General features: G+C 34.1%; 1 protein-coding gene across 1 annotated transcript in view; it reads right to left on the bottom strand.

Annotated features, from left to right (window-relative positions):
• Positions 1–288: 288 nt before the first annotated feature.
• The window catches only part of HFM1 (helicase for meiosis 1), a 41,642-nt gene continuing 15,928 nt past the window's right edge, over positions 289–26,002 (bottom strand). The window contains exons 15-38 of the mRNA XM_068952526.1: positions 25,162–25,307; positions 23,565–23,659; positions 21,733–21,866; positions 20,716–20,763; positions 17,760–17,840; positions 17,042–17,133; positions 16,075–16,181; positions 15,937–15,984; positions 15,619–15,716; positions 15,401–15,532; positions 14,005–14,090; positions 12,893–12,976; positions 11,594–11,751; positions 10,772–10,875; positions 9,060–9,215; positions 8,550–8,645; positions 8,039–8,157; positions 7,134–7,216; positions 6,873–6,979; positions 4,591–4,689; positions 4,082–4,142; positions 3,671–3,776; positions 3,096–3,250; positions 289–2,808 (exon numbers count right to left, since the gene is read on the bottom strand). Of these exons, the coding sequence (XP_068808627.1) occupies positions 2,742–2,808; positions 3,096–3,250; positions 3,671–3,776; positions 4,082–4,142; positions 4,591–4,689; positions 6,873–6,979; positions 7,134–7,216; positions 8,039–8,157; positions 8,550–8,645; positions 9,060–9,215; positions 10,772–10,875; positions 11,594–11,751; positions 12,893–12,976; positions 14,005–14,090; positions 15,401–15,532; positions 15,619–15,716; positions 15,937–15,984; positions 16,075–16,181; positions 17,042–17,133; positions 17,760–17,840; positions 20,716–20,763; positions 21,733–21,866; positions 23,565–23,659; positions 25,162–25,307 (2,462 nt within the window). The 3' untranslated portion in view covers positions 289–2,741. The remainder of the gene's footprint in view (positions 2,809–3,095; positions 3,251–3,670; positions 3,777–4,081; positions 4,143–4,590; positions 4,690–6,872; positions 6,980–7,133; positions 7,217–8,038; positions 8,158–8,549; positions 8,646–9,059; positions 9,216–10,771; positions 10,876–11,593; positions 11,752–12,892; positions 12,977–14,004; positions 14,091–15,400; positions 15,533–15,618; positions 15,717–15,936; positions 15,985–16,074; positions 16,182–17,041; positions 17,134–17,759; positions 17,841–20,715; positions 20,764–21,732; positions 21,867–23,564; positions 23,660–25,161; positions 25,308–26,002) is intronic.

The following is a 26,002-nucleotide window of genomic DNA, read 5'->3' as shown; positions in this document are numbered from 1 at the left end:
ACAGAAGCAATTAAATGCTATGTAATATGAACTATGGATTGGAAAAACTTTTGTGTATGCATTCAGGCACTAGGGAGTGAGTCAGGTGCTTAAACACTGGCATCAAGTGCCATTTTAGATGCCCTAGGGTACCTGGAAAATCTCCTTGTAGGTGATGCGTGGTCTTCTGGGAAGGCAGATGGAGATGAGGAAGAATTCTATGAGGCATCTAAAATGCCATTTGTCACCTTTATCTAGGTAGTTGAATCACTCCTCAGAAACTTGTTGTCTGTATAAAGATGTTTTATTAATAGGTGGACACTGATACAGTGGATGAAAACAGAGAGGAATTATTAGTTGAGTCCATCCAGGGCTGGAACTAGAGTCATGTCTGTTCCTGGAGAAGAAATGTCTTTCAAAATTTTTTTTCTCATATGCACACAATCCAGGGCCAGAAATGCCCCGAAGAGAGCAGGCTGTGATACCCTTACCCTTCCATTTCTTGAAGCCCAGAGGACACTGCTTAGTAAGGGCCAGCTCTGCAAGCAGTAGCCCATTTGGATAGTTTGCCTACAGGTGGTTTCCACAGAGAACAGAAGCTTCCAAGAGAAACACAGAAACAAGAGAAACACAGAAAGTATCCAACTCCTGTATCCTTCATAGAGACAAAGCTGACTTTCCTAGGACTGTGTAAGGGCCTTTTTCACTCACAGGCAGAATTATGGAAGATGGCAAGTTTGGCTGAGACCGAGATAAATCTGCATCAACTACATGGCTGCTCATTGCCAAATTTCACAGTTCCGGTAACACCCTGAAAAGGAGTATTTTGTATTTGACAGTGTGTTGCCTCTTCAGTCAAGGGAAGTACACATTTTTTATTATAGACAACACTACTAAATAGCCCTTTGTTTCATGCAATGTGGATTTACTTGATGGGAGAAATGGACACCAGAATTGACCCTAGAAGCTAATTAGGGGGTGGCTCCTGGTCTGGTCGATCACAGATATTTGTGCTGTTTTTATCTGGGAGGAGACAAGATGCTAACTTTGCTCTCTTCTGTTCTAGCAGAAAGGATATCTGCAAAAAAATGAAATCAAGGAATGAGAGAGGCAACTCTAAAATGAAAAGCAGGCAGTAGCTCCCGTTATTGACTGCCTGTTTTTCAAACCGGAAGAGGAACTGAATATCAGAATTGATCCTGGGAGCCAGCAAATGCACCTGTCCAGAGGCAGCTGAACTGCTATAAATTTAATTAACTTAATGCAGAACTCTAAGCAAAGCACCATATGCACTCAAGTGTACATGCAGGGTTTAAAATCTTTTCAATGCTATCTAGACACCACAATGAGCCACTTTCAGTGCCACTACAATCTATGATATCACGGATGCTGAAAGGAAACAAGGGTTTCAGGTCCTCAGGTCCTGCTTCCCAAATCAACCAGACTGGACACCTGTTGACTATGTAATGGTTTCTGTCTGACATGTCTACATGGGTCTCTTTCCGTGGCTATCAAGATGCAGGGGAAGACTAGTGTGCGCCATATCTTACGCTGGTATCAGGCTGCTCTCAGTTTCACAGTCTAGATATAGCCCATCAGAACTAATCGGTCAAGGGAAGGAGGGATGAGACAAGAAGAGCTCTGTCATGCTAACTTCTATATGTAATAAAACATTTGAGGTACAGCAAAATAAGTTATAAACTTGGGCCTGCTGGAATACACACAGGCAAAAGATTATGGACTGGTCTAGTGTTGAGGCTGCTTGTGCTAGGCCACTCTTGCACCATCTGGAAAAGAGCTGCTTCAGAACGTAAATAAAAAGTATAAAGAAACACTAGTGTAAAATATTATTAACTGAGAAATATATAACCATGTAGTACAGCAAAACATGGTTGCATTTGATTGCACCACAAACAACGCTGAAAGGACAGACAGCTAAAACTCCATGTGTGATTTCTGACTTTTTAATGCCACACATTTTGAATAATTAACAGTGAAATCGAACATTCTCTTCTTATGGATTTTAGGCAACATTATGTATTTTTCTACTCATTGACTTGCAAGGTCTACTGCTGAAACACCAGGGCTGCAAAAAGATATCCAAATCCAGTACTTGGTTGCCTCAATCTGTACCGGGATGCGTAAATGACCATTCAATGACCTCAGGTGTCAAGATGAACTAGCTAAGCACAACTTCAGAATTAATAAGCTGAAAACACTGTCAAAAGAAATACAGCCTAGGACAACTTACCATTCTATTTTTTTCACTTGTAAATCTAATTATTTTGCATAAAATCTGTATTAGGAAAAACTCAGTATCAGAAGAACTGACATACATAATAAAAACAAAAAGCTTAAGAAATTTGTGAGGAAAGCATTTCATTCATTTAAAAATAAGCTGAGGCATGTAACAAACAGCTTATTTTCTCTTATGTGATTTTACTTTATTTATAAAAAGCCCCTTAGTTTGAGAACTATTCTGCTTTATTGGCACATTCTAATATTTTTCTTTGTAATCCTGAAAACAGAGAAGTCAACAAACAAAGATTTAAATACTTTTAAATACAAAATGAGATCATCTAATTAGAATTCCATATATGAGACATCAATTTTTATTATTATCTACTCTGTGCAGCAAACTACCCACTCATAAATAGTCATACAACAGAAAACAAATTTTCTTAACTGTATTTGAAGGCTTCACTTTGGAAAAATGACTTTTTTTTTTTTTTTTAGCACTTACGATATATTTTGTTTATGTTTCAGAAAATGTCATCAAATATTCCAAGAAAGGGCTTGATGTCATTTGTTTCATCATCAAGAAGATATCTAATGAAAATTAAGCAAATAAAAAAATATATATATATCGTACAGCAAAACCTAAGGAATCAGAAACATTACATAACGTATAGCCAAGAGATACCAAGACAAGCAAAATAATTTTAACTCCCTTCCTTCCTAAGAAAAAATAATTGCTACTATTACTATGAGAACTAATCCTTTTAAAATTAATTTGCTGTAAACTAACACATTGCCTAAAGGCCCAAGTCCCACAAAGAACTAAGCATTTGAACACTGAGGCAACATTAAAACATATATAAATTGTTTTTTATTACCTGTGATCCATTTCTTTTTCTTGTTCTTTGGTGCAAATAAAAAAATCCTCTTTCCTAGAGAATTTAGAAGACTCCGAGATTATTTCTGAGCTTGAAGAATATTGTATGTTTTTGAACTGTGCCGGATTTGAATGCTTTTTTTCTTGAAAACTGAACTGTAATGTAAATGTTACAAAGTGCGTATAGTTAAAATAACTCACTGAAAGAGAAACTGCCAAATTGTTGTACTAGGTAGTATAGATATTTATATTGGGATTATGGTAGTTGACACCGCCTAAGCACATGCATGATTTGCAGAATCACAACCAAACTGAGTAAGTAGTTTTGAAATTGTTCTATATGAAAGTGAATTGAAGTGAAAGATTCCATATGAAAAGAATTCAAGTCCTGTTTCTCTTTATCATGATTGTCACTCTGAACTCAAAACGTATGGTTGTTCATTATCCGGAAAGCTCAGTGAGGTTCAGAAAGTCGGCATGTCTAAACTGATTCATGAATCAGATATGGTAAATATGAGATAATGAAGTTATCTAATTTTATTACAGGAAAACCTGTTATATATAGTTTTCACTCACCATATCTATATTTTCACTCTGTACAGACAATTTCCCTTTTGACTGTCCATTAAACGCAGAAACAACTGAATTCTGGGTATTGGTCTCATCTTGTAATGTGCAAGAACTGAAAATATCAAGCTGAATAATGTAAGTATTTTTACAGATGTGCAAAGTGGTTTACTTTCAGTTCAGGATTCTTGATTTATATCCATCCACACTTAACTAAAAATTCAGTTCAAATCATTTAGTAATTCACATCTTTTTAAAGTTGAAATTTCACTCACTTTTACAGGTTACATTCCAATTCCTCCATTCCCCAAATCCTTAAAATTTCAGGAACAACCTTCTATACATCTACTTATACAGATATATATCAACTATAGATGGTATTTTAAACTTAAATCATAATAAATTACATATGTTTCTTACTCTTTTGAAATGTCACTTGTGGTTTTGCTTCTTGTATACTGGCAAAGTGGTTCACATTCATCTGTAATTTGAAGGTGAACAGTTCCATGTACCATATAAAAATGAAAGTTTCAAAAATTCAATCACAAAACAGCTACAAATCCTTGCAAGTATTTTATGTAATTCCATAAATAACAGTCTGAAAATTATTCAAATATTTAACACTTGAAATATTTCTTCTCTGGGTTTCAGGCTAATTTTTAATGCAGAGATAAGCAGTCATATAAGTTAGGCAGTCACAGGCCATCTGAAAAATTTTAAATTATGCCTTTCTCAATTCTCCTTTCCATATTAATTTGTCTCAATATAGGTGAGGTTCAAAGCACAATAATAAAACTGGCAGTCAATTCAATTAACCAAAGATTTTCAGGTAATTCTAATCATCTTATCCTATGATAAATTACTCTCAAGAAGAGGTTGGAAAAGAATTTATAAGTAGAAAAAAAATTGTTTTGTCAAAATAAACTTACCTAAATCTCTACTGGAAAAGTTGCTAGCAAATACTAATTTCTCATCATCAAAATCTTCCCAAATATCGTTTCCCAATTCAAAGTTCACATTCAAAGCCTCTGAAAACCAAGATCGACTTTTATCTATATCAGTCAAGTTATGCCGTAAAGATTCTTTACAATTTTTTTTTGATGTCATTGTCTCTTGGCTTTTCTGACTCACAGACACTGAATGCTTCCAAGACAAATCTGTAATATATTTAGAATGTACAAGTAAAACAAAAACTGTACTGTGTTTTTAAGACCACTTGCTCAAGCTATTAAAAGGATTGCCATGCATGCACTTTTTCCTCAGCATTATTTTAAGAAAATACTTATCTTCATTGTGGAGCGTAGTAAATGAGTCTTATATAAATCATTATTTCAATCACTGCAATTTCCTTTTTTTGTCAGAATATTGTTTGAATCTAAGCTTAATATTTTAATTTAGTCCTTTCTCCTCTTCACAGTGTTTTCCAAATCATTCTGATTTGGAAAATCATTCTGAATGTTAATTCATTTTCTTCCTCTCATACAATCCAGTGCCTAAAAACTGGCCATGACAAACACATATTCAAACATTATTGTTAAAATTCTAAATTAAGAAGTGGCAATTTTTTTTTTTTTTCTGGTGCAAAGATGATTTTCCTGTTTCCTCACCTACTCTCTTTCCCTTCAGCTGGTTGTATTCTTTATCACCAGTCCAATTCTCTCTACTTATTTTTCTCCTTTCTCTTCTGCCATGCTCTCCTCCAGCAACAGACAGTGCTGCAATCTTCATTCTGTTGCCCAGGACCTAATCTGCCTGAGAAACTCTGATCTACATCTCCCTTTCACCAGAGAGAGTAGGACAGGCCCAAATCAAAGATCCCATTCCACAGACATTGGCAATACCAGGAGGGCCCTGCTATTTTCATTTTAGGCATGCAGAGTCAGCACGGTGCATTACTGCACAGACAAACACGCACTTTAAAATAAACTACAGGTTTACGTTACTACAGTTTCACAGCATATTCTTCATCCTTTGCATTTTTTCATACGGAATAGAAAGATACCATATTACAGGTGCACTTAATCTTATAAAAATGGATGTGTCACTTAATTACAACCATTTTTGGTACATTTTTTTAAAATGTAGCTAGTCTACTCAGATATGGCTGAGTTTGTCTTTTCTGTTTCTGTCCAACAGAGATGGTGTTTAGTCATAGTATCTACTATATTCCATTGGTGTTATATGATTTACCTTAAGGAGTATGGTCTATAGCTCTATTGGAATATATCCATCTATCTTCCTGTGAATTTATTCTTATATGTAATCTATTCATACACTAACTGGTTCCCACACAGGAACTGATGATACGGCTATGCAACAGTCTTCCATCTTAAGGCTACATAACAAATATTGCAGGAAAACAAGTATGGAAAGAAAATCTGAAGTCCTAATTTAAAGGAATAGGATTGCAATCCTCTCCCCAGAATATGAAGTAAAAATGAAATGATACAGTATAGCTGCTAAAGCTTAAGGCAGCATGAAATAACTAAACAATGCATCAATTTATCTCAAGGCAGTGTTTCTCATGTCTGAGTATGATGTAAACATTGGAGCTACTACCTATTTCACCAAAGATCACCAAAACCAGAAAGGAGTCTGACTGATCTATCTACAGTCACTAAATACAACGGCAAAAGGGATGCAGTAAGGCAGCATATTATGGCTGCATAGTGATGAACATTGATAGTTTTAACCGCAAACATAAAAAATTTTATGTCCTTTCCAGTATAAGAGAAACAGAAGGAGGAAATGTTTCTCCAGACAGAGATGTTGTATTAAATAATTATTTACTTACAGAATGATCACCTTTTGTTAACTACCAAAAAAAAATTGCTCACATTTCACTTTTTCCAGTAAAAGCGAGAAGAAAAGGAACAGATATAGGGGCAAAATACCTCATGTATTATAACTGGCTTCAGTAGATATGCATTACAGTCATACCTAACAAGAAGTATTTATAGATTTGGACTCTAATGTATCAGAATTCATCATTACTCTTTTTTAAAGGAACACTTACAGGTTTAGATCTGCATTTGCAAATTCCACTGATATTAACAGGAAAGCCAACTAAGGGCACTGTTATTTCCCTGTATATTCGCTGTTCTATAATGCTATGCTGGTTGTTGCAGTGATTTCAGCAAGTGTGAGTTTACAAAATACATGCAAATCCAAACAGTGAAAATTGCAATTTTAAACATTAGCAATAACTTACTACTCTTTCCATAATTCCAGGATTGCAGTAGCTTCGAAGATCTTAACATATTAACACTATCTTCTTGATCCACTGAAGGTGATGAAGAAGAGAGTTTATTGTCAGACCTTTAAAAAAAAAAAAAAATCAATGACACATCAGTAAAACAGTTAAAGAAAGTTGCAATAGAAACTAAGTTGATTCAGATCACAGTTTTAATTTGTTAAAACTTAACATATTGTATATTGTCTAAAACAAGACTTTTTTTTTAATTTATAATACCTTGGCAATGCTGGCATCAAAGATTTGGGTTTAAAAACAAATTTTTTGAGATCCACGTTTTGAGATTGATTTAACATCTGCATCTAAAGAAGACAGTTCTGTAAGTCACAGGACATACACACGCTGAAAAGTGTTTTTTTAAATGAACTGAATAACATCATTAACGTTGCATCAAACTAGCATATTTTAAAAGATCATACATTAACTCTTTCTGCTGTTTAGTTATCTGATGGGATAAGTTAAAAGACTTGAATTACATGTTTTGTTAGAGTTATCCAAGCACCCTGGCAAGGTCAGACTGGCTATCACTAACTGTTTCTTCTCTATCAGCTATAGGCTAAATCACTCTCTACTGCAAAAAACCTTGTGAGGAGGAAATAAAACACTCCAAAATCTCAAATACCACTCTTGCTGCAGAAAGGACTAGTTTAACACTACATTGCTTTGAAATCTTTCAGAGTGTAAAAACCAAAACTGTTGCTTTTTTTCCATAAACACACAGATACTGGTGTCAATGCAGAAAGGTCTCTTAGTAACATTATTCTCACAGATACCACAACTTGTTTTCATTTCAGATCATATTTTGCCAAAATAAGGTTACAGTACAGTACCTTCCGGCTATGCCTCTGTAGCTCACTCACCACAATCGATCAAATCCCATGAAATAAAAACACAGAGTACTTGCAGAGAAGCATATTACGGGAAGCATTTCAACTAGCAGCTGAACCTTTTGCACATTACTGGGCCTGTAGCACCTTTGTGCTTCTTCGCTGTTCATATTCCACATAGAAGAGACATTTGCATGTCCATACTTTAGTTATGAAACACTCTCCAGCAATAAATACATACAAATACATAAAATATTAAAATAAATCTATTCAATGGCTGACTCTATTCAAATGAACCTTTAATCGTTTTACTGGGGGTACAGAGGAAATTGAGTTCCTGCTCCTTAAATCAGCTAGGTACGAAGAAAACTTTGAATCTCCCTTCATCTCTGACTTTGAAGGCACTCCAGTTTTACCTGAGAAAAGGAATTAAAAAAATCTTCAGAGTATTTGAGGAGGGATAAATCCTAACTCTTTTCAAATCAATGGATACTTTGCCACTAAGCTTAGCATCTTTTATTGAAAGCTAAATATTTAATGCACTCGTGTTTATACAAAAATGTGACAACCTTGCCAATACTCTTAAATCATATGCTAAATGTTCTGAAAAATATTATTAATCTTTGTAATCCTTATGAAAGTGTAATAAAATGTTTTATTGTTACTTTTATGTCTGCATCATAGCAACAACTTAAGCTTAACAAGCCTGCTTGTACACCTTCTGTTAATGTAGATATTGGTATGAATGGACTATTCCCAATTATACTCATCTAAAAGTGTCAGAAACCATAGGTTTAATGAAACTCACAGCAGTCATGTCCACACACATCTTTATTTTTACAGTGATGGCTGCATTCTCTGTTCCCATATTTTGTGTAGGTAATCTCTTGTTTAGATCTGCCTCCTAGATTAATATAATGCAGAAATGCTCATTTTTAATTTCACATTTACTGTGTAAAGTACTTCATTCAGTACAAAAAGGGCAAAAGTAATCTAGGTGCTGAAAGCTTGTTGCCTTCAACGATGTTCCGGTTGCTCAGACAATAAAATTGGCAAGAAATTAACCAATCGTACTGAAAAACAGAGGCACTCCCACCACACTCAAATTGAAGAAGTATGAGATACTAGACACGTTTTTTTCTTACACTCAAATTCATCAAAGCAATGCACTGCAGTGCTTGACAAGCTGAAGCAGCAGCATTACATTCTTGCTATACTTGAGAAAGAACCAGTAGGGATAAACAGCTAGCTCTCCACCGAAAAATTCAATTTTCTTTTGACTTTAGGACTAGCTGAATGTTGTGATCTCATTGTTTACCTGTATCTATTTTTGCTGCTGGCAGTCTTTGCGGTGAGCCATGATACGTATCAAGTGAAGAATCAGCTTTCAGTTTTTGATTTATAATCACTTTACTTCCCAGCGTTTTCGGTCCTAAGTAAAAGGCTGTATATGCTTGCTGTACATCAAGGCCAACTTTGAAAAAAGCCAAAAATATTTAAAATGGCTGTGAAATGTTGCTAAACTACTCATTACATTCATTTTTGTAAAGGGTTTAAGAAAGCGTATACATGTTTATTAAAAGACCATAGAAATTTGTTAAGATAATGTACCATTAAAAGCAAGCTATTATACAAATGGGTTCTTTAAAATGTGAGATTTAAAAAACACACATTTTCAGAAATTAAAGCCATAGTTCCTACATGAGTAATTTAGCTATACTACACAGTGTATACTATTTCCTTTAACAGAATTTTTCTGTATAGTTTTCAAATTAGGATTATCTCTGGCTTTGAACTGCTGATCCAGTTTTCACTTTAGAATTGTACTACAACCCACTTTATCAGAGTATTTGTAGCTCTGCATTTTCAAAGGAATAAAATGAAGATGTTGATAGCGCTTTTGAAGTTGAATGCTGATGTTTCTAATATTAGATAACTAAATCAAGATTCAAATGAGACTATGAGAGACACTATTTGTAGGAAGAGTATCTTTCATTAGGCAAGTAACATTGTTGGAAAACCAGACAGGCTTTCAAAAATGAGAGCATTTCCTTCACATCTGAAACAGAAGCAGACTTTAAACTAAGCGGAGGCTAGGAAGTCCTGCTTTTAAAATAACTTAAGTTATAAATGGGACAATTTGAGAGAAAGTAACAGTTCTACTGAGTTTTTCTGAACTCAGTACAGCTTGTAGATGGCCAAGTAGTGGAAAAAGGAAATTCTTTTCTTCACTTCCAATCGGTTAGAAGAAAACACTCCTTTCTCCCTGAGCCACAGTTTAGCTGTAGGAGTACATGTATTTCTCCAAGACTAGATTACTGTAATATTTTTAAAGTTCATCATGGAAATAGCAAATACACTTCAGTTAATCTAGCATACGGCAATCCTCTTTACAAGTGGGGTATGATGACAGAATTTAATACAGTCTGTCCATTTTTTAATTGTATTGCACATGTCTGTTTTTCAAGGCCATCACTGTCTGTCTGTCTGTCTCTGCTGCTGTAGCTTCAATTCCAGAGAAACTGATATTCAGGAGACTAACTATTACATCCACACAAGTGAAGGCACAAAGTTTTCCACTGTAGAAATCTCTTGCTACTGAAACAGATGGATCCATATTTAATACTTTTATATCACAATGCAGAGTCTAGACATTGATAAAGACAGCTCTTCCCAACAAAAGTAACCCTGAGAGCTGATAGGTTATACCTGCTGAAAGATAATTCAGTTTGAAGATGAAGAGCAAAAGAGAATCCTAACTTGCATCAACAGAACAAAATTCTATCTCCTAATAACAGCTTTGATGTTTCCTGATCTATTAACCCGCTACTAAATGAAATAGATTTGTAGTTAGGACAGTTAGCTAATACTCAACACAATGAAAACAACGAATAGAATTTAGTTTCCAGATCAGTTAATTTTATTATATTTATTATATTATTTAATTATATTTATTATATTTTGTTTGAATAATTTATTTGAAGTTCTGATGCAGTTGCTCTTAAATTAAAAGCCTATCAATTAACCTACCATAATCAGAACTAATTAAATTTATACTGAAGTCCTCTGACTTAACAGCTCTTTTCACTTCAATCTTCTTAGTCCAATTTCCAGTTTTCAGCAATACAGAATCCCTGTAATATATCAGTAAACTTCTATTACACGCCGTCAATGAAAAACAAGTTTGTACACTAGGTAACTGTGGTGTAAAAAAGCTAGTGAAGGAGCCTTCTTGGATTTTTCTTGACAAGTGGCCTAAGAATAACCTTCTAATGAAACATGACTGGTGGCCATAAGAGAGCCAGGATCCTGCGGTTCAGTTTCAGTTCTGCCAAAAGTGCCAGACTTTGGCCAGAGCTCAGGAGAAGGTCATGCAGTTGGGAGAGATTTTGTTTCTCTTTTCCCATTTGTTCCAATCATAGCTTATCCATCTGGAGAATTTAACTCCATATCCGACTGAAAAACAGTCTCAACAATATGATATGATTAAATAAATCCAGCTAATAAGCATAAGTAACGATCTGAGAATGTATCATTTTAATAGATATTTTACATCTTATGCATTTACGTGGAAACTGGATTATTATGACTTCCATAACATGACATCAGAGTTTTACAGGTATTTATACATGCTCACTGTACTGACAAGCACACCAGCATGATTTTTTTTATGCTGAATCTTGTGTGGCATTTTAGATGACAACAGAATGACTAGAAAATGGTATGGGATAATGAATAATTTTGTACCACTTGGCATCAGTAGAAAATATTGTAAAAGGTGCAAAACACACAAAGGATTAAAAGCCAACAGTCTCTAAAGATGTGAGCAAAAAAACCCTTGATCATACGTACATAATTTTCTGTTTAAAGATGACTTGATTGTCAGCATCTCCTATGACCAATGTGACATAGTGAAAGTCTGGTGCAGTCCTCTTTGTCTGTAGCTGTTCAAAGTTTGTTAGTTTGATGGTTACTAAAATTTCAGCCAAAATATCACTGTATTTTGCAAGCTGGAAAAAAAAAAAAGACACAGAAGACATAACTGCTAAAATGTGCCAAGTAATACCTATGCCTTCTCATAAATTTTAACTGTTGATAGAAACACAAAAGCTCGATTTGCTCAATTTGTGGTGCAATTTTTATTTGTTGTGCTTTGATACTATTACATAGTACACCAACAGCTGATTATAGCTGGTTTATTAAATTTGATTAAGTGTTAAGAATAAAAGATTTACATCAAGCCTCCGGGAGAAAAAAAAAAAAAAAACCTCTGTTCAACGCAAAGAGAAACATGCAAAAAGAAAACTAGGTATTTTTGACAAAGTATGAGAAGAAAAGTTTTGCCATTCCGACATTTCTTTATTAAATATTGCTCATTATTAAATCTTTCTTCTGAGAATAACTTTAGAGTCATTCATTCCATATTATGTCAAATGACAAACTAAAATAGAAATCACTGTTGTAACAATAATAGTATTTCACAGATATATCAAATGCTTTTTAAAAAAGTTTTTAACTTCAAAGGTGTCCTCATTTTGCATCAACTTCATGAGAGGCTTGAAGGCTATTTTTCAGATTTTGTATTTCAAAAACTGAGGCACAGTAGCTATGTGACTTGCTCAAAGACAAAGAGAGAATATGTATCAGAACCCAGAGCTCCTGATTGCACGTGGCTGAAGAATCAAATTACATCTTTCCTTTGAAATGGTGCCAGCTAGTTTAATATAGTCATCTACTGTTTATCTATATTCCTGCATGTGACAAAAAAAAGCATCAGTTAATGTTTGTTTAGTAAGTTTACACTAATGCTTTTCTGGGTTTAGGATTTTTTATATTTAATACGGAAGAGAACTCTCAAATTCACACGTAACACTAGGACGATTGCTTCTCTTTAACATAAAATGTTATCAACAAGAATATGGAACAATAACAACAAAAAAGAAAATCTGATGTATTTATAGGGAGTGTCAATTTCAAAGCTCTCCTTTGACATCTAAGAATTTCATTACACATGCTAAGGTGGAAGGAAGCCACAACATTGCATATCTTCTGTCAGTGAAGGCTCAAGATTTCTTAAAGGCAGTACTTGCCCTATCACTTCATAATACTTAAATATCATCAGAATAAAAACATAAATACGAAAGCATTTACCTGTTCGATGTCAAGTTCATATTTTGGAAGGTGCAACACAGATTCTTTTATCTGGTTTCCAAAAGGAGGATGTCTGTTTAAAATCTGCAAAGATTTAGTTTCATTTCTGATGCAATAAACTGATAACAGATATACCAACAGAAACATGAGTCCAAGAAATCAAAGTCACCGGAGCGATTACACAAACAAAATCCCTTAGGACTACTAGTTTTCTGCTGTCGGTGATGCCCAGAATAGAAACTGAGCCAAAAGACAAGCAAATTCCAATACTTTTTCATACTGCTACCTCTTCTGTTCAGATAACAGCCAATCAACTAGCCCACGACCTTGAAGAACTACTTAGGTTTTATGAGAAATGATTCCTGTACATTGCCCACGATTTAATGAAAAACTGTTTTTACAGGAAAACTGTGACAGGGGCACAGAGAGATATCAAATCAATTCTAAAAGGCAAAGCAGAAAAATATCAGTAAGGTCCATTTCATTTAGAAGTCCATAATATCTCTCAGGACTCTGGAAAAAGTTTCCTCAAAAAAAAGCAAAGTGCCAAAAAAGCTGTGCAGCAGGATTCTAGCAAAATTCAATTTTATTTTCCCATTCAGTGGAAAAATCTAAGTTCCCTAAAATCAAGAGGTATTTTATAAATGATTCAGAAGAATTTTATTCTAAGAATGTTTTTCTGTGGCTTTTTAAAAATAAAACTAGCAATAATGGAAATGCACAATTTTTTTCATTAACAGACATTGATAGAAACTGTAAATATACATTCCTTTCCATGTTTTTTTCTAACACTCCAGAAAGGGAAGCGTGTATCACCTTTTGTTTCAAAACATATTAATGATGAAATTCTACCTATTTAAGCAATTGCCTTCCAGAACCAGATAAGTCAGTGAAATTGGCCATATGAAATTTGCTAAAACATAACAATATACACTTTTTAAAGAAAAAAGTAGTAGCTGCTGCACATTAATTTCGTAGTATAAACAAATACACCACTTAAAACACTGCATTTGTGGACAGTCATATAACAGATACATAATCATACTGAATATTAACACTCTCACTAGTAAATGCAGTATTTCCCTTATGATTTTCTGCAAAATAATAATTACCAATTCCAGTTCTCTTGCATTTGTGTCTTCTATTTTTTTAAATGATGTCAGCCCAGCATTAACCATAGCATTTGACAGTGATACACCTGTTGAAAATTTTAAAATTGTATGCTGTTAAATGACAACCACTAATCTCAAATTATTCTCAACAACTGCATTATAGCACGTAAAAAGAAAGAATAAATCATTTTACAGGTAGGCTTATTCCTAGCTTTTTGCCCAGCAAGTCATTACATTTCTTTTCAGTATTTTAATGTTTAGTTCCACTTACCCAATAGTAAAAACAAGTGTAATACAATCAAGTATGAAAACATTCACTACTTCAGTACTGACAGTATCTGAGAGATTTGTCAACACTGCAAGTGCTGCGTGGATTCCGCTCATTCTAGCCCCCTAGGGATGCTAAACATGAGGCAAACTCCTAAGATGCTTCTTGCTAGGTGCAAGTCAGCACTGATCCAGTAGTTGAAATGGGTTCTCACCAGACTGTACCATGCTGTGCAGAAGCTAACAAGCTCTTTCTCCTGTCTCCTAGCGTAAACGCAGCACCACATAAATGAGGCAATACAGACTCTGCCCCTGAGCTAGTAGGTCTGTAATGTAGTGTTATATGGATTTTCTGGCTTAGGCCTTCACCAATTCGTAGATCTCTGTACTATACTGTTTTGTACAGAAAAGGTATGTCTTTAAAGAAGAAACACAGAGAATGCCCCAGTGAATTCTAAAAGCATGAAGGTATGATATGACCACTCATCAAGGTGGGAGGCTATCTATTACCTCAAACAAGTATAACTGTGTTTTTTGTAATATAGAAGGGTCCAGAATTTCTGAATTCCTTTTCAAATAATTATGACAACTCTTTACTTCAGCCAGAAGGTCATCTAGCAATAAGACACAGTCACAGGAAAAACGTTATTAGGAACTTGTGATCCTCATGTACTTATGAACCTCATGCACAGTAAATTCATTTCATGTTCCCTATTCACGCCAGTGCAAATTAAAGGGCTTTCATGCACATGAGTAACAGGACCTACAGTGACAGCTCCTTGGAAAGGTGAACTCAGAAATAAAAGAAGTCATAGCCTGGTCAGAGACAGGCAATCATACAGCTCTGGAGTATGCCCAAAATACTGAAATAAACATTAAGAAAAAAGAACAACACTGTATGAATTACCTTCAAAGCCTGAAAAAAATTACTAAATAGATGACTTTTACCCTAGAAGACCATGATAGACTATTCTGGCAATCTCGGTACTAAACTCTGGCAAATGAGTACTTGGGAGTCTCATTTAATTATGGGAACATGCACCCCAAAAGTTAAAAATTGTAATAATTATGAGTTTCGATCCTGTTTCAGATTATAGCTTTACAGCTTCTGAGTGGTTTTGGAACCTACCAATTTTTTCCAACTGTTTAGATACATGCAGTGAATTTTCCCAAAGTTTGCACCTGAAACATTTAGCTAAAATCAGAGAGTTTAATAATGCAGAAAAGTTGTTTTTACGTGAAGCCAGAAAATCAGTTAACCCTGCAAAAATAAAACAGACCTGTATTAATCAAATCAAGTATAATTTATTATTAAATGTACAAAAAAAGGTTTAAATTTTACCATACATCTAGTAACTCTTATGCCATTTCTAAATATTTTGCCAGTATCCTGTGTCAAAGTGAAGTCTTGAATAGGAATGCATCCCAGCTGAGCCTGAATAAGACTGGAAAATAAATATTTATTTCTTGGTAATATAAGCAGTACTCCTAAGCAAAGCATAACATCATAAAAGTTTCTATGGGAAAACAAAACAAAGTTCAGAATAAAAACAATGAAATATAAGATCTGATCCGCTATACAATGACAGAAAATTTAGCAGGGACTTCAACATCCACAAAGTGACTGCTTTTGAATAAAATGTAACAACACAATATAGTACTTACCAGTTTACTTTCATTTCTCTTGTTTTTATCTTCCCTTCCATTGGAAACCTACATATGAAAACATACACAATTTCTGCCACTCATTGTAATTACCGCTAAAAATATACCTTCTTTTTTCAATGTATTTAACTTTTATACCTGATAGTTATCTTGTTCTTATCTTTATTCAGAGAGTTCAGCATTTTCTTTTCATTTGTTCTTAACTTGACATCCAGAAATTCTGTGCAGCTGGAGATCATTGTAACCTGTAACAACATAACTTTCTTCTTAATTTAGTTTCTTCTCTGCCATTTTTCCACTATTTCTTCCAACTTTTTTTTAAATATCATTATCAAAAAATTTTTTTGTTTCAACACTATGGCCCTCGTCAATCAGTCCTTCCTAATACTGACTAACTTTCTTTCATCTTCCTATGCAGGCCATTAAACGATAAAAAGCAAAGATTTTTCATAAAACTGTTAGATGATTAACCAGCTTGAACTTATCCAAAACCAACTGCACTGCTAACACTTTATGACATGCAATTCAAACAGCAACAGTTTTTGTTGTTTGTTATATATTTAACTTGGCTTTCATCATTCTTTAGTAACAAAGAAAGATAGCTGTATGAGAATAGGCATTCCATTTCTTCATGGCCAATTTATTCTATCACAGTATTTGCTTGACATCAAAATGTCTTTTGTGACATAGTAGTTACAAAAATAATCTGTGATGTAAGGAATAGAGAAAAATGACTTAAAACTATCACGTTCCTTCAAAAATAAAATCTGCTTTTCATGCAGCTGTTTTTTGCAATAAAATATAATTGAATTAATAACACAAGACAATAAGAGTACTTTATACATAAGCAGAACTGCTTCAGCATCATTGTATCTTCCTAAGCAAGGTTAGTAATGTAGAAAAAAGGTGGAAATCTAAAGATCTCTGAGTACAAAGCCTCAAAAATACTCTATGTAATTCATTCAGGTATATTTTTTAAAATCTTATACTTCACACAAACAAGGCCTGAGCTCTTAAATAAATAAAATCTTCTGAACCGTATCTTTGATTCCATTTAAAATTAGCTATATATACACATTTTCTTTAAAAAGTTAAATTAAATTACCAGTTCATTTAAAGTCTCTGTTCCTTTAATTGTGAAAAACTGTTTCACTGTATCAAACGCAATATAATACCATGCCATTAATCTTCCAGTCTCTGTAAAAGAAGAATATAAAAAATAAATATGCCAAATATCTTTTCAGTGTATATTTTAAGTCACAAAACTGAATTCATTTTCTTATTACAGGGCTCTACAAGATTTAACACCATTGACTCAAGATATTACTGCCCCTAGCTGTCTGATAGATATTACTGACCCCATCACAGAGTGGCAGAAAGAAATATGTGCCAGTTACAGTTTTCTCCAATGAAGATGAATTCACACTAATAAATCAGACTGTGAACTGTGGTTGCTGAGAAGCCAACCACTTCTAGCAGAGGATTGTAGAGAAGAGCTGGTATTGATAAAACCTCTCCTTCTTTGCACTGTGTCACAGTCCTTTTATCCTGTGATAACATCCTATTTCTCCTAATCTGCAACAAAATTTCCAGCAACATTAAAAGATAAGATCTGTACAGCGATCAAGGTTAAGAGAATAAAAATTCCATGTTTTGTTAAATTAAATTTATCGTCTATTCTAGGCACACTGTTGTTCAGATTCTGCCCTCTCCTACACCTGTGTGTTACCATTAGTGGTTCACCAGAAAAGCTGTGGCCGTTTGCAGTTCACTGCTATCTCAACACCACTTCTGAAAACTAGTTTATAAAAAAAAAAAGTTACCTGTTGGTTTGAAATTATTTGCTTTATCCATCCTGATCAAATCAAAAGATGATAAATCATTTAAGTTCTTCAAACACAATTCTGTCCACAATTTGAAAAAAATATGTATTTTTAGTACATGCAAGCCAGTAACAACATCATCTAACTGCAAAAAAAATATACCAGAGTAATTCCACTGAACTCAAATAAAGGTCGTGGAATACAATCCTGCTCCTACTTAAGTTGGGAACAATTTCTTCTCTCTGGGGAAAGCGCATATCCTCAGAGACATCTGATATAAGACAACTCTTTTAGAAAAGCAAAAGTAGCAAAGCAAAAGAAACTAGATGCAAGAAACATAGGCTGCCAATTTAAATTCTGAATGATAGACCTGAGAACTCACAGTATTTACACAAAAGATTTCTAAAGTTGTAACACCTAAATAGTCGAAATTTCAAATATCCACAAGTATTGACAAATCCTTTACCAAGTATCTTCACATTGTGCCAATTGCATTTGTGTTTACTTCAGTAAACCCATATAACTGCTGGTATTGCTTATCTGCATGAGAATAATCAAAGCGTTTTGTTTGGTTTTATCTTTTTCAAAATCAAGGAAATTAAAAGGCAAAAGTGACATTAATACAATGTTGAGAATTTAAACATAAGTTGCCAAAGCACTCATAGTTCCCATAGCAACCAGAAATCATTCACATCACAAATGCAATGCATGAAAACATAACTAACAATATATATTACTACACAATATTTGATGTGTGCAGGGGAAAGCGAGCTGCAGTTTCTGTAAGAACTTCAGAAAGAGGTTGCTTATAAAATCAGGGCACTTCACGGTAATACAGTCCACACCTAAAAGTGGAATTTGGAAGTGAAGCCTTCCATGCCTTATCCCATATGAGCTTATTTAGGTCAGAACATGCTTCACTCCCTCCATTCCTTTCAACCCACATTCCAAAAATAGAAATGTCCTGATCTAAAGGAGACAGAAATGAAGAAAACAACTGAAAGAGCGCATGAACCATGTTTCTTTGCTTACTGATAAATAACCCTGTTTTTTTATCTGCAAGTTACAGTCCACGTGTTTTATATTTGGAGATTTCAAGCAGCAGTGTATACAGTCAGAGATATATGGAGGCGGGTCCGTGTATCCCTTATGCACAACCACCTCAGCACAGTTCCACCAAGCCCAGCATCCCCTAAGCCTACGGATGCTTCTACAGCACATGCTTCTAAGCACAGATGCTTCTACGTTTTTTGTAGAATGTTATAAATTTTGTGTAAAAATTCAGTAAATGCGTAACTGGAATCCAAGCGATGGCTCTACAAATTTCAGAGTATACCAAAATCTATACTATGCTTTCATGCATGAGGTCCCCTTCAGATATTTCAGTTCCAAACGTCCTAGTATACAAATGTACAGAAACAGGATGGACATAAGGACTTTTGCTGAAGGTAGAAAACTGCATCTGTAGATTTGCAGAAATCCAGTTAAAATCTTAGTAAGTACTGTTCTGTTTTGGATTACAATTTATTTTGGATTTATTATAAAACTTAGATAAAAAAGAGTTCAATGGTATTTTCATATTGGAAGATGAGAGGCACTGATCCCCAAACTATTTAGTCAGAGGCATGTTTTCTGATAGAACTGTATTTAACTAAAAAAGAGTATTAAAAATTTTTTTAAATTAAATGACGGTGTTTTATTCAAGCCTCAGCCAAAACAAAACAAAAAAATCTTCCAGTAATTTTTACAGTATAACAGAAAAAAACATGGTAGGGATAAATATAGCTGGTCTTTTTCTATCTGTAAAGTTGAATGCTTCATTTTCACATTGCTACTCACCTGAAGAGCAGATACAATCTCTTTTGATCACCTCATTGCATCCTTTTACTTCCTTGTTATTCTGTTATATATTTGCTATCCACATGCAACATTTAAAACTAAATTTGGATTAACATCGCAAATAATTCTTAAGAGAATCTACTAAATCAGTACATCTGAGATATAACATCTGAGAAATTATATAGAACACTTCATGCACAGAAACGTTCAAAAGACTGCAAGCCTTCTCTCCCCGCATCTAAACACAACGAGTTCTTCAAGGCTTAAGTGCCAAACTTCAGGTAACAACCAAACAATATACTAAGAGGTATTTCTCCAGTGAAGATGTCATTGTTTGAGGGAGTGGAATTCTCGTATCATAGCAGTCCAGATGTCTGAAAAGTGAAACCATACAACATGTGTATTGCGACTTACCAAAAATACATAAATTAAGAGTTGTTCCAATTCTCCATTTCACTGAATCCATCACTGGACAAGATCTGCCACACCCTGGACTTCTCTAAGATTCCTTTTCAATGCTATGTATGTATTTGTGAATGATGGATGTGAAAATATCCATTACTTAAAAACAGCATGTTCTCTCTCTACACCTGGTGTTTATTATTGCTGTCTAACATGCTATAATCATGCAATTTTAAAGTGCTTCCAAATAAGCTGAAAATGTTTAAAGTTTTACACCATTTGTTTTCAAGGTTAAATTTATGACAGAGAAAAGATGACAATTTCTGAAACAGGACTTTTTGCAAGCATGTAAACAGAAATTAATGAAAGCAAATGAGATAAAACAATAGAAGGACAATTAGCAAGAATGACAAGAATTCAAATTGAAAGTGATCTGTGTGCTAAGTTTTATTTCTGAGTATGCATACGGAGATGAGGTAGTCAGAGGCATTTTTTCCTCTATATAACAAATATTTTTATATCAATCAAAATACATTGATACTGTTCCAAAAGTATGGAGCAATAATTAAATGAAAACAATAGCACAACATAGTAGACTAAATTTGTTCTGTGAACAGATCAATTGAAATTAACAGAGATACATAATGTGAAAAAGCATTAATGAATCTGGCCTAAAATGTAACATTTTACTAAAAAAGCGCAAAAAGTCACTCACCTTGTAATTTTCCTTCAATTCCAATTTTATCTAATCCAGATGAAAAACCTTCAGGAAGAGACAAATGGCTTTTTAATCTAATACAATTATGTACTTCATCCTCAGTACCATAACCTATGAAAACTGATTTGCTGATTTTAGGAGCTAGAGAGGTATCCAGAAGTGAAATATTTGTAAATATTTAGTAATCTGGGAACAAATTCAGAGCCTCATACAGTGCAAGCACATAAGCACATAGTAAGTGTCTGTTAGAACAGATATGCAATGATAAAAGCTGCAGATGCTCCCCTATATAACACATCAGACTCCTAAGAGTTGTGGAAATGCTGATAAGAAACTTGTTGGTAAATCTGCATTATTTCCAAAGGTAAATATTACAAAAATTGTAAGATGTTATGTAAAACTTCCCTATTTCAGAATATAGTAGGGGACTACCTAAAGTGTAAAATTTGTTCAAGTACTAGCTGTGTTATGTCCCAGCCCCATGCTTAAAACTCTGAAAAACTACTCTCCAGCAGGTTACTAATGACTTCATAGTCGGGTGTATGGCAAGTGGCCAGCGATAAAGATATGACCAGCATTAGGGACTGAGATGCTGTTCTGGGTTGAAGAACCCAGTGTTAAGATTATTAAAACTTCATTTTAGCAAAAATATGCAGTACTAAATAAAAGCTATTTCTCAGCAGTAATTATATATTCAGTGCTGAAAATCACACTACAACTTGATACTGCATTCATACACGGTCCAGTGTATTAACGTGGAAAGAAACGGATAATTATGAAGTTGTAAATGCCTTCTTCATGTTTTTAATGTTCTACCATGCCGAAACACTTAATACTTATATTAATGCAATTGGAATTCTTTTTCCTCAAAATGTTACAGGTCACATTAGACATCTTGTCTTCAACCCCTAAAGAAATAATACTCCATTAAAACAAAAGAAACAAATAAAGTGGATCTAACATAGCAGACTACAGCCTAATGTCATAATTTAGATCAATTCAAAAGCAACAAACCATAATGAGTTGGATTTTTTAAAGCTCTAATGTATAAAAATGTTGACCGTATCCATTCCAAAGCTACATTGACATCTGTGATGGTATGCAGCACTATTTCTGCATTTAAATGCTCAACAAGATGCCTGTGCAAGCTAGCGAGAAAACAAACAAACAAACAAACAAATTGTAAGTATATTTATCAACTAGTAGTAGAAAAAGTGCTAAAACTATTTTTGAAAGCAATAATTTTTTAAATTTTATTGTAAATCATTCACTTTAATCAGTGAGGTCAATCGAAAACAGAGAGTAACATATAAATAATCAAAACGTAACTTGTTGTTATAGCTTAATGTACAGCAATCAAAAACAGTTTTTTCAACTATGCACTTTCATAATTATTTAGCAAACAAAGCTATGTACATTTACAGGTTACAGCACAGTGTTGAATACATATGAAAAATTAAGCCTTAACTAGATTACATAAGAGAAATTCCCCGTTTTATTTTTTCATGTCTTGACCTTCCTATATATTTGACTCTCTTGACATTCTGTTCATATTAAAAGAATTCTGCAGCCCGGTATTTTACAAACTCTGTTGTCTACCAATTCAAAGTCATGATCTGGGTTCAATTCTTGCTTTTTTTTTTGTCTTTGCAGTATGCAGTTTTTCTGTTTAAGTTTTGCAGCAGGGATCTACAGCTAACTTTCTTTGCTAAGTTTAAGATGACCTAAAAATGTTTTTATCTTCTCTGAACATATGTATCATCATGACTGAAAGATGTAAAATATATATTAATAAATGAGTTTCTAGACTTGGAGATTGATCATCATATTGCTGTCAAAATGTAGTTTAATTTTTCTAAAGACCTGCATATTTACAGGTAGAAATTCTAAAGTGAAAAAGAAAAGCTTTAAAGTGAATGAACATCTCATTTACAAGCAAAGCCAAACAAATGAAATTTTTTAAACACAAGAAAAACTGTTTCAAGTTCATCTCTAATACTAAGTTTTCAGGAACTGAAGCAGATATGAAGCATCTCACCTATTCACTGAATCGGAATATTTATGTAATATCATGGGAATGTTCTAAAGCTCAACTTTATTTCTCAAAATACTGTAAATGAACTGGTTGATAGGGTATTGTTGGCTACTACCATCTACTACTGCTTTATCCACCCAAAACTAATATGGTTCCTTTAATCTCTTTCATTTTTATCTTCAGTGACTGCTCACATATAAAGCTTCTTTCCTTTTCCATCACTGCACTGGCAACATGCAGTCATATTCCCCACTCAGCTCCCAGATTTTGCCTCCTCTAAGATGCATTCCCCTTCCTCTCTCTCACCACTGGAGCTGCTAATCTAAATCCATCTTAAGAGGTTTACCGTTCCAAACATCTTATATGGAAAAATACAGTTTGTAAATATAGACAGCAAAGTATGCTGAAAACTCCACATCTGCAGCTACAATTAATCTTTTCCTTTTTCTGCTATGTGCATGTCCTACAGAGGAATAAGCTCTTCTTTTTCTCTACTGTTCTTTTCATGTATCAAGTAAAATTTGGTTCTTTAAAAATGAATTTTTAAGGAAAGGGCTGTGTCTCCATTACCGTAAATACGGAGAGACATGTAAATATGTATAGATATGTAAATATTCTCTGCTTTTCTTATTTAATAGTCTCTGACCTGATAAAACAGAAGTTGTCACTTCTGAATAGCTTAATATGGTTTTCCTTCGAGTCTTAAATTTCTCCCAAATAGAGCAACTCCTCCCCGCAAAAACACATTCTGCAGAAATTATGAAATACTGCTGTCTTCAATGTAGTGTACTTAGGAACATTATTTCGTTACCTGCTCTCTATTATATCTGCACCGCTTAACATCTGTATATACTTCTCCCTCGTACTCAAACGAGTCATGATAACTGCTGTAGCTGTAGTGTCAAACTGAAAAAAAAAAAGCTGTGAGGAACTTCCAGTTGAACATGTATTGCATAGCTATTGAAACCACTAAAACTGTTTTTTTAAAATGCTTGTTTAAACCGTTGTTCAATGCCAAAGCATCCAATACTTAAAGGCAATTTCTAACTGATGTGGGTAGAAAGCAGGACTCAGGCATTCCAACCACTGCTGGCAAGCCACTCACCACGCCAGCTTATTTGCGCTCATGCACACATATGCCAGAGAAAAAATACACTTCTAGAAAAAATACAAATTTGAACTTGTATTGACTTCCTTATGAGGACCACTGCTAAGGAAAGGATTTGTAACCATAACCACAAAAACTAGTTTACTGACAATGAATTCTCATAGTAATCGCCAAACATTAGAAAGGCCTGAATGAACAGTTAAGCCTTTTATACTCGTTTCTTAAAATCTTCATCATCCATTCTAAGCCACTTCACCTGCATGAAACATGCTCCCTGAACTTTATGCTATTTTTGTTTTGTAACAGAAAAAATAGTTAAGACTGATTTGTTGATTTTTGTACAAGAAGTTTCCCAAGTTTTGTGTTTTTTAAAATCAAACTGGTGTATGTGACACTGAAAGGCAGTTCTTGGCAAATATTTCAGGTCTTGACTCCGTAAGGAGTTGATACACATTTTTAAAGTGGCTTAAGAATCTGAGTCACAACTTAAAGAATCTTGCTGAATTACATTCTCTAGCAAGAATTTCAGTTAACAAAATTGGGAATATATGAATTTCCACACTAGTTTAAATCTTGGGTCCAGATTAAATCCTGTTTTGTACCCAAAACACCACAGTGGCTAATATAAGCAGCCACATGAGAGGGATGTGGGGCAATCTGTCCCCCATATTTGACTTCATCCTGATTTCTAAAAATAAAATCTTGGAAGCCTACAATTTAACATAAAGGATTCTGAGACTTTCAAGAAGTATAATAATTAAGTGGTCCACTTTTTTTTTTTTTTTTAAAACAATCAAACCAATGTCTAAACCCTTTTAAAATCTTACAGAATTCTTGGCATAAACAACCTCTTGTGGAGGTCAAAGGATTTACAGCTTGTGAAGGCAGTGGTTCTGAACCCCCTCCTTCTAATTTAATTAGACGTTTTCTTGTTCTGATTTCATGAGAATAAAAGTACATTGCTCACTCTCTATACTATTCAATATTCCAGAAACTTTTATCACACAATTTATATAGTTTGTGTGCCAGCTTCCTACTTTTTCTCCAATCCCCATTCCTTAAGCAACCCAAACATCATCTTCAGATTTTTTCCACAGAAGGGTGAAGCAGTCCTTTTCAAATGACAGTGCAAAAGTAAATAGATTTGTTTCTTGAACATAACATTACCTACAACTAATTTAACTCTAAATAACAAAACTGTAAAAACCACACGCTGCAATAAAATGGCTGGTATTGCTCTTTCTTCTGTTCTTACTGATCTACCTTAACATAGCATCAGCATAAAAGAGCATTAACTTACTTGAGGCCTCCCTGCTCTCCCAATCATTTGCAGAATATCAGTTTCACTATACTCCTGGAACATTCCTCCAACATAGTGCATTGTGGATTTTATAACCACCAGGTGTGCAGGTAGATTGACTCCCATAGCTAAGGTACTAGTAGTAACTACATCAAATTAAAGTATATTGATTTCAAGATGAACAGCATTAAAATGTCCGCCTATTAGCAACACTTTAAATAAGCAGCAAATAAGTGGCTAATTTTCATTGCTAAGAGCTCTTGTTTTCCAACAAAGTCAGTAGGACTTAAGGGCATTTTCCACCACATAGAATTAGACGCAGAATACAAACATACATTTGCAAAACAATTTCAGTATAGCTGATTATCACTATATACTTCTTACCAAGTATTTTTTAAGAAAATCAAACACTTCCCAGATATTTTTATTTAAGTATTTCTTAACATTTGCAGATAATCCAGAATCCAATTCATCTTCACTATAAAACACATACTGAAGGAACATTTATACATATTTCATCATGGATAGATACTTGAATATAGCCATGACCTTATTGTGCTTTGTAGTGATCAGTATCTTTACGATTTTTTTCCCAAGTCATTAATCATTAGCATTGTTTTTACCCACAGCACCAAACCAGAATCATCACCATTACTATCGTAATGCTTTCACGATACACACTCTCACAAGGAAAACACCAGCCAGATTTGTTCACGTACAACTTCTGTCTCCCACATTTTTTAATTCACTTTCTCTAATGAATATATGGAGTGGTAGGCATCGAAAACGGAAAGCCAGCTATACAGGTCAACTGATATAACTGTTTCTCTATTCTAATTCA

The sequence above is a fragment of the Struthio camelus genome, chromosome 8 (genome assembly GCF_040807025.1).
Source record: "Struthio camelus isolate bStrCam1 chromosome 8, bStrCam1.hap1, whole genome shotgun sequence".
Classification (NCBI taxonomy): domain Eukaryota; kingdom Metazoa; phylum Chordata; class Aves; order Struthioniformes; family Struthionidae; genus Struthio; species Struthio camelus.
Note: the sequence above shows the minus strand (reverse complement) of the source record. Positions and strands in the feature narration are given on the sequence as shown.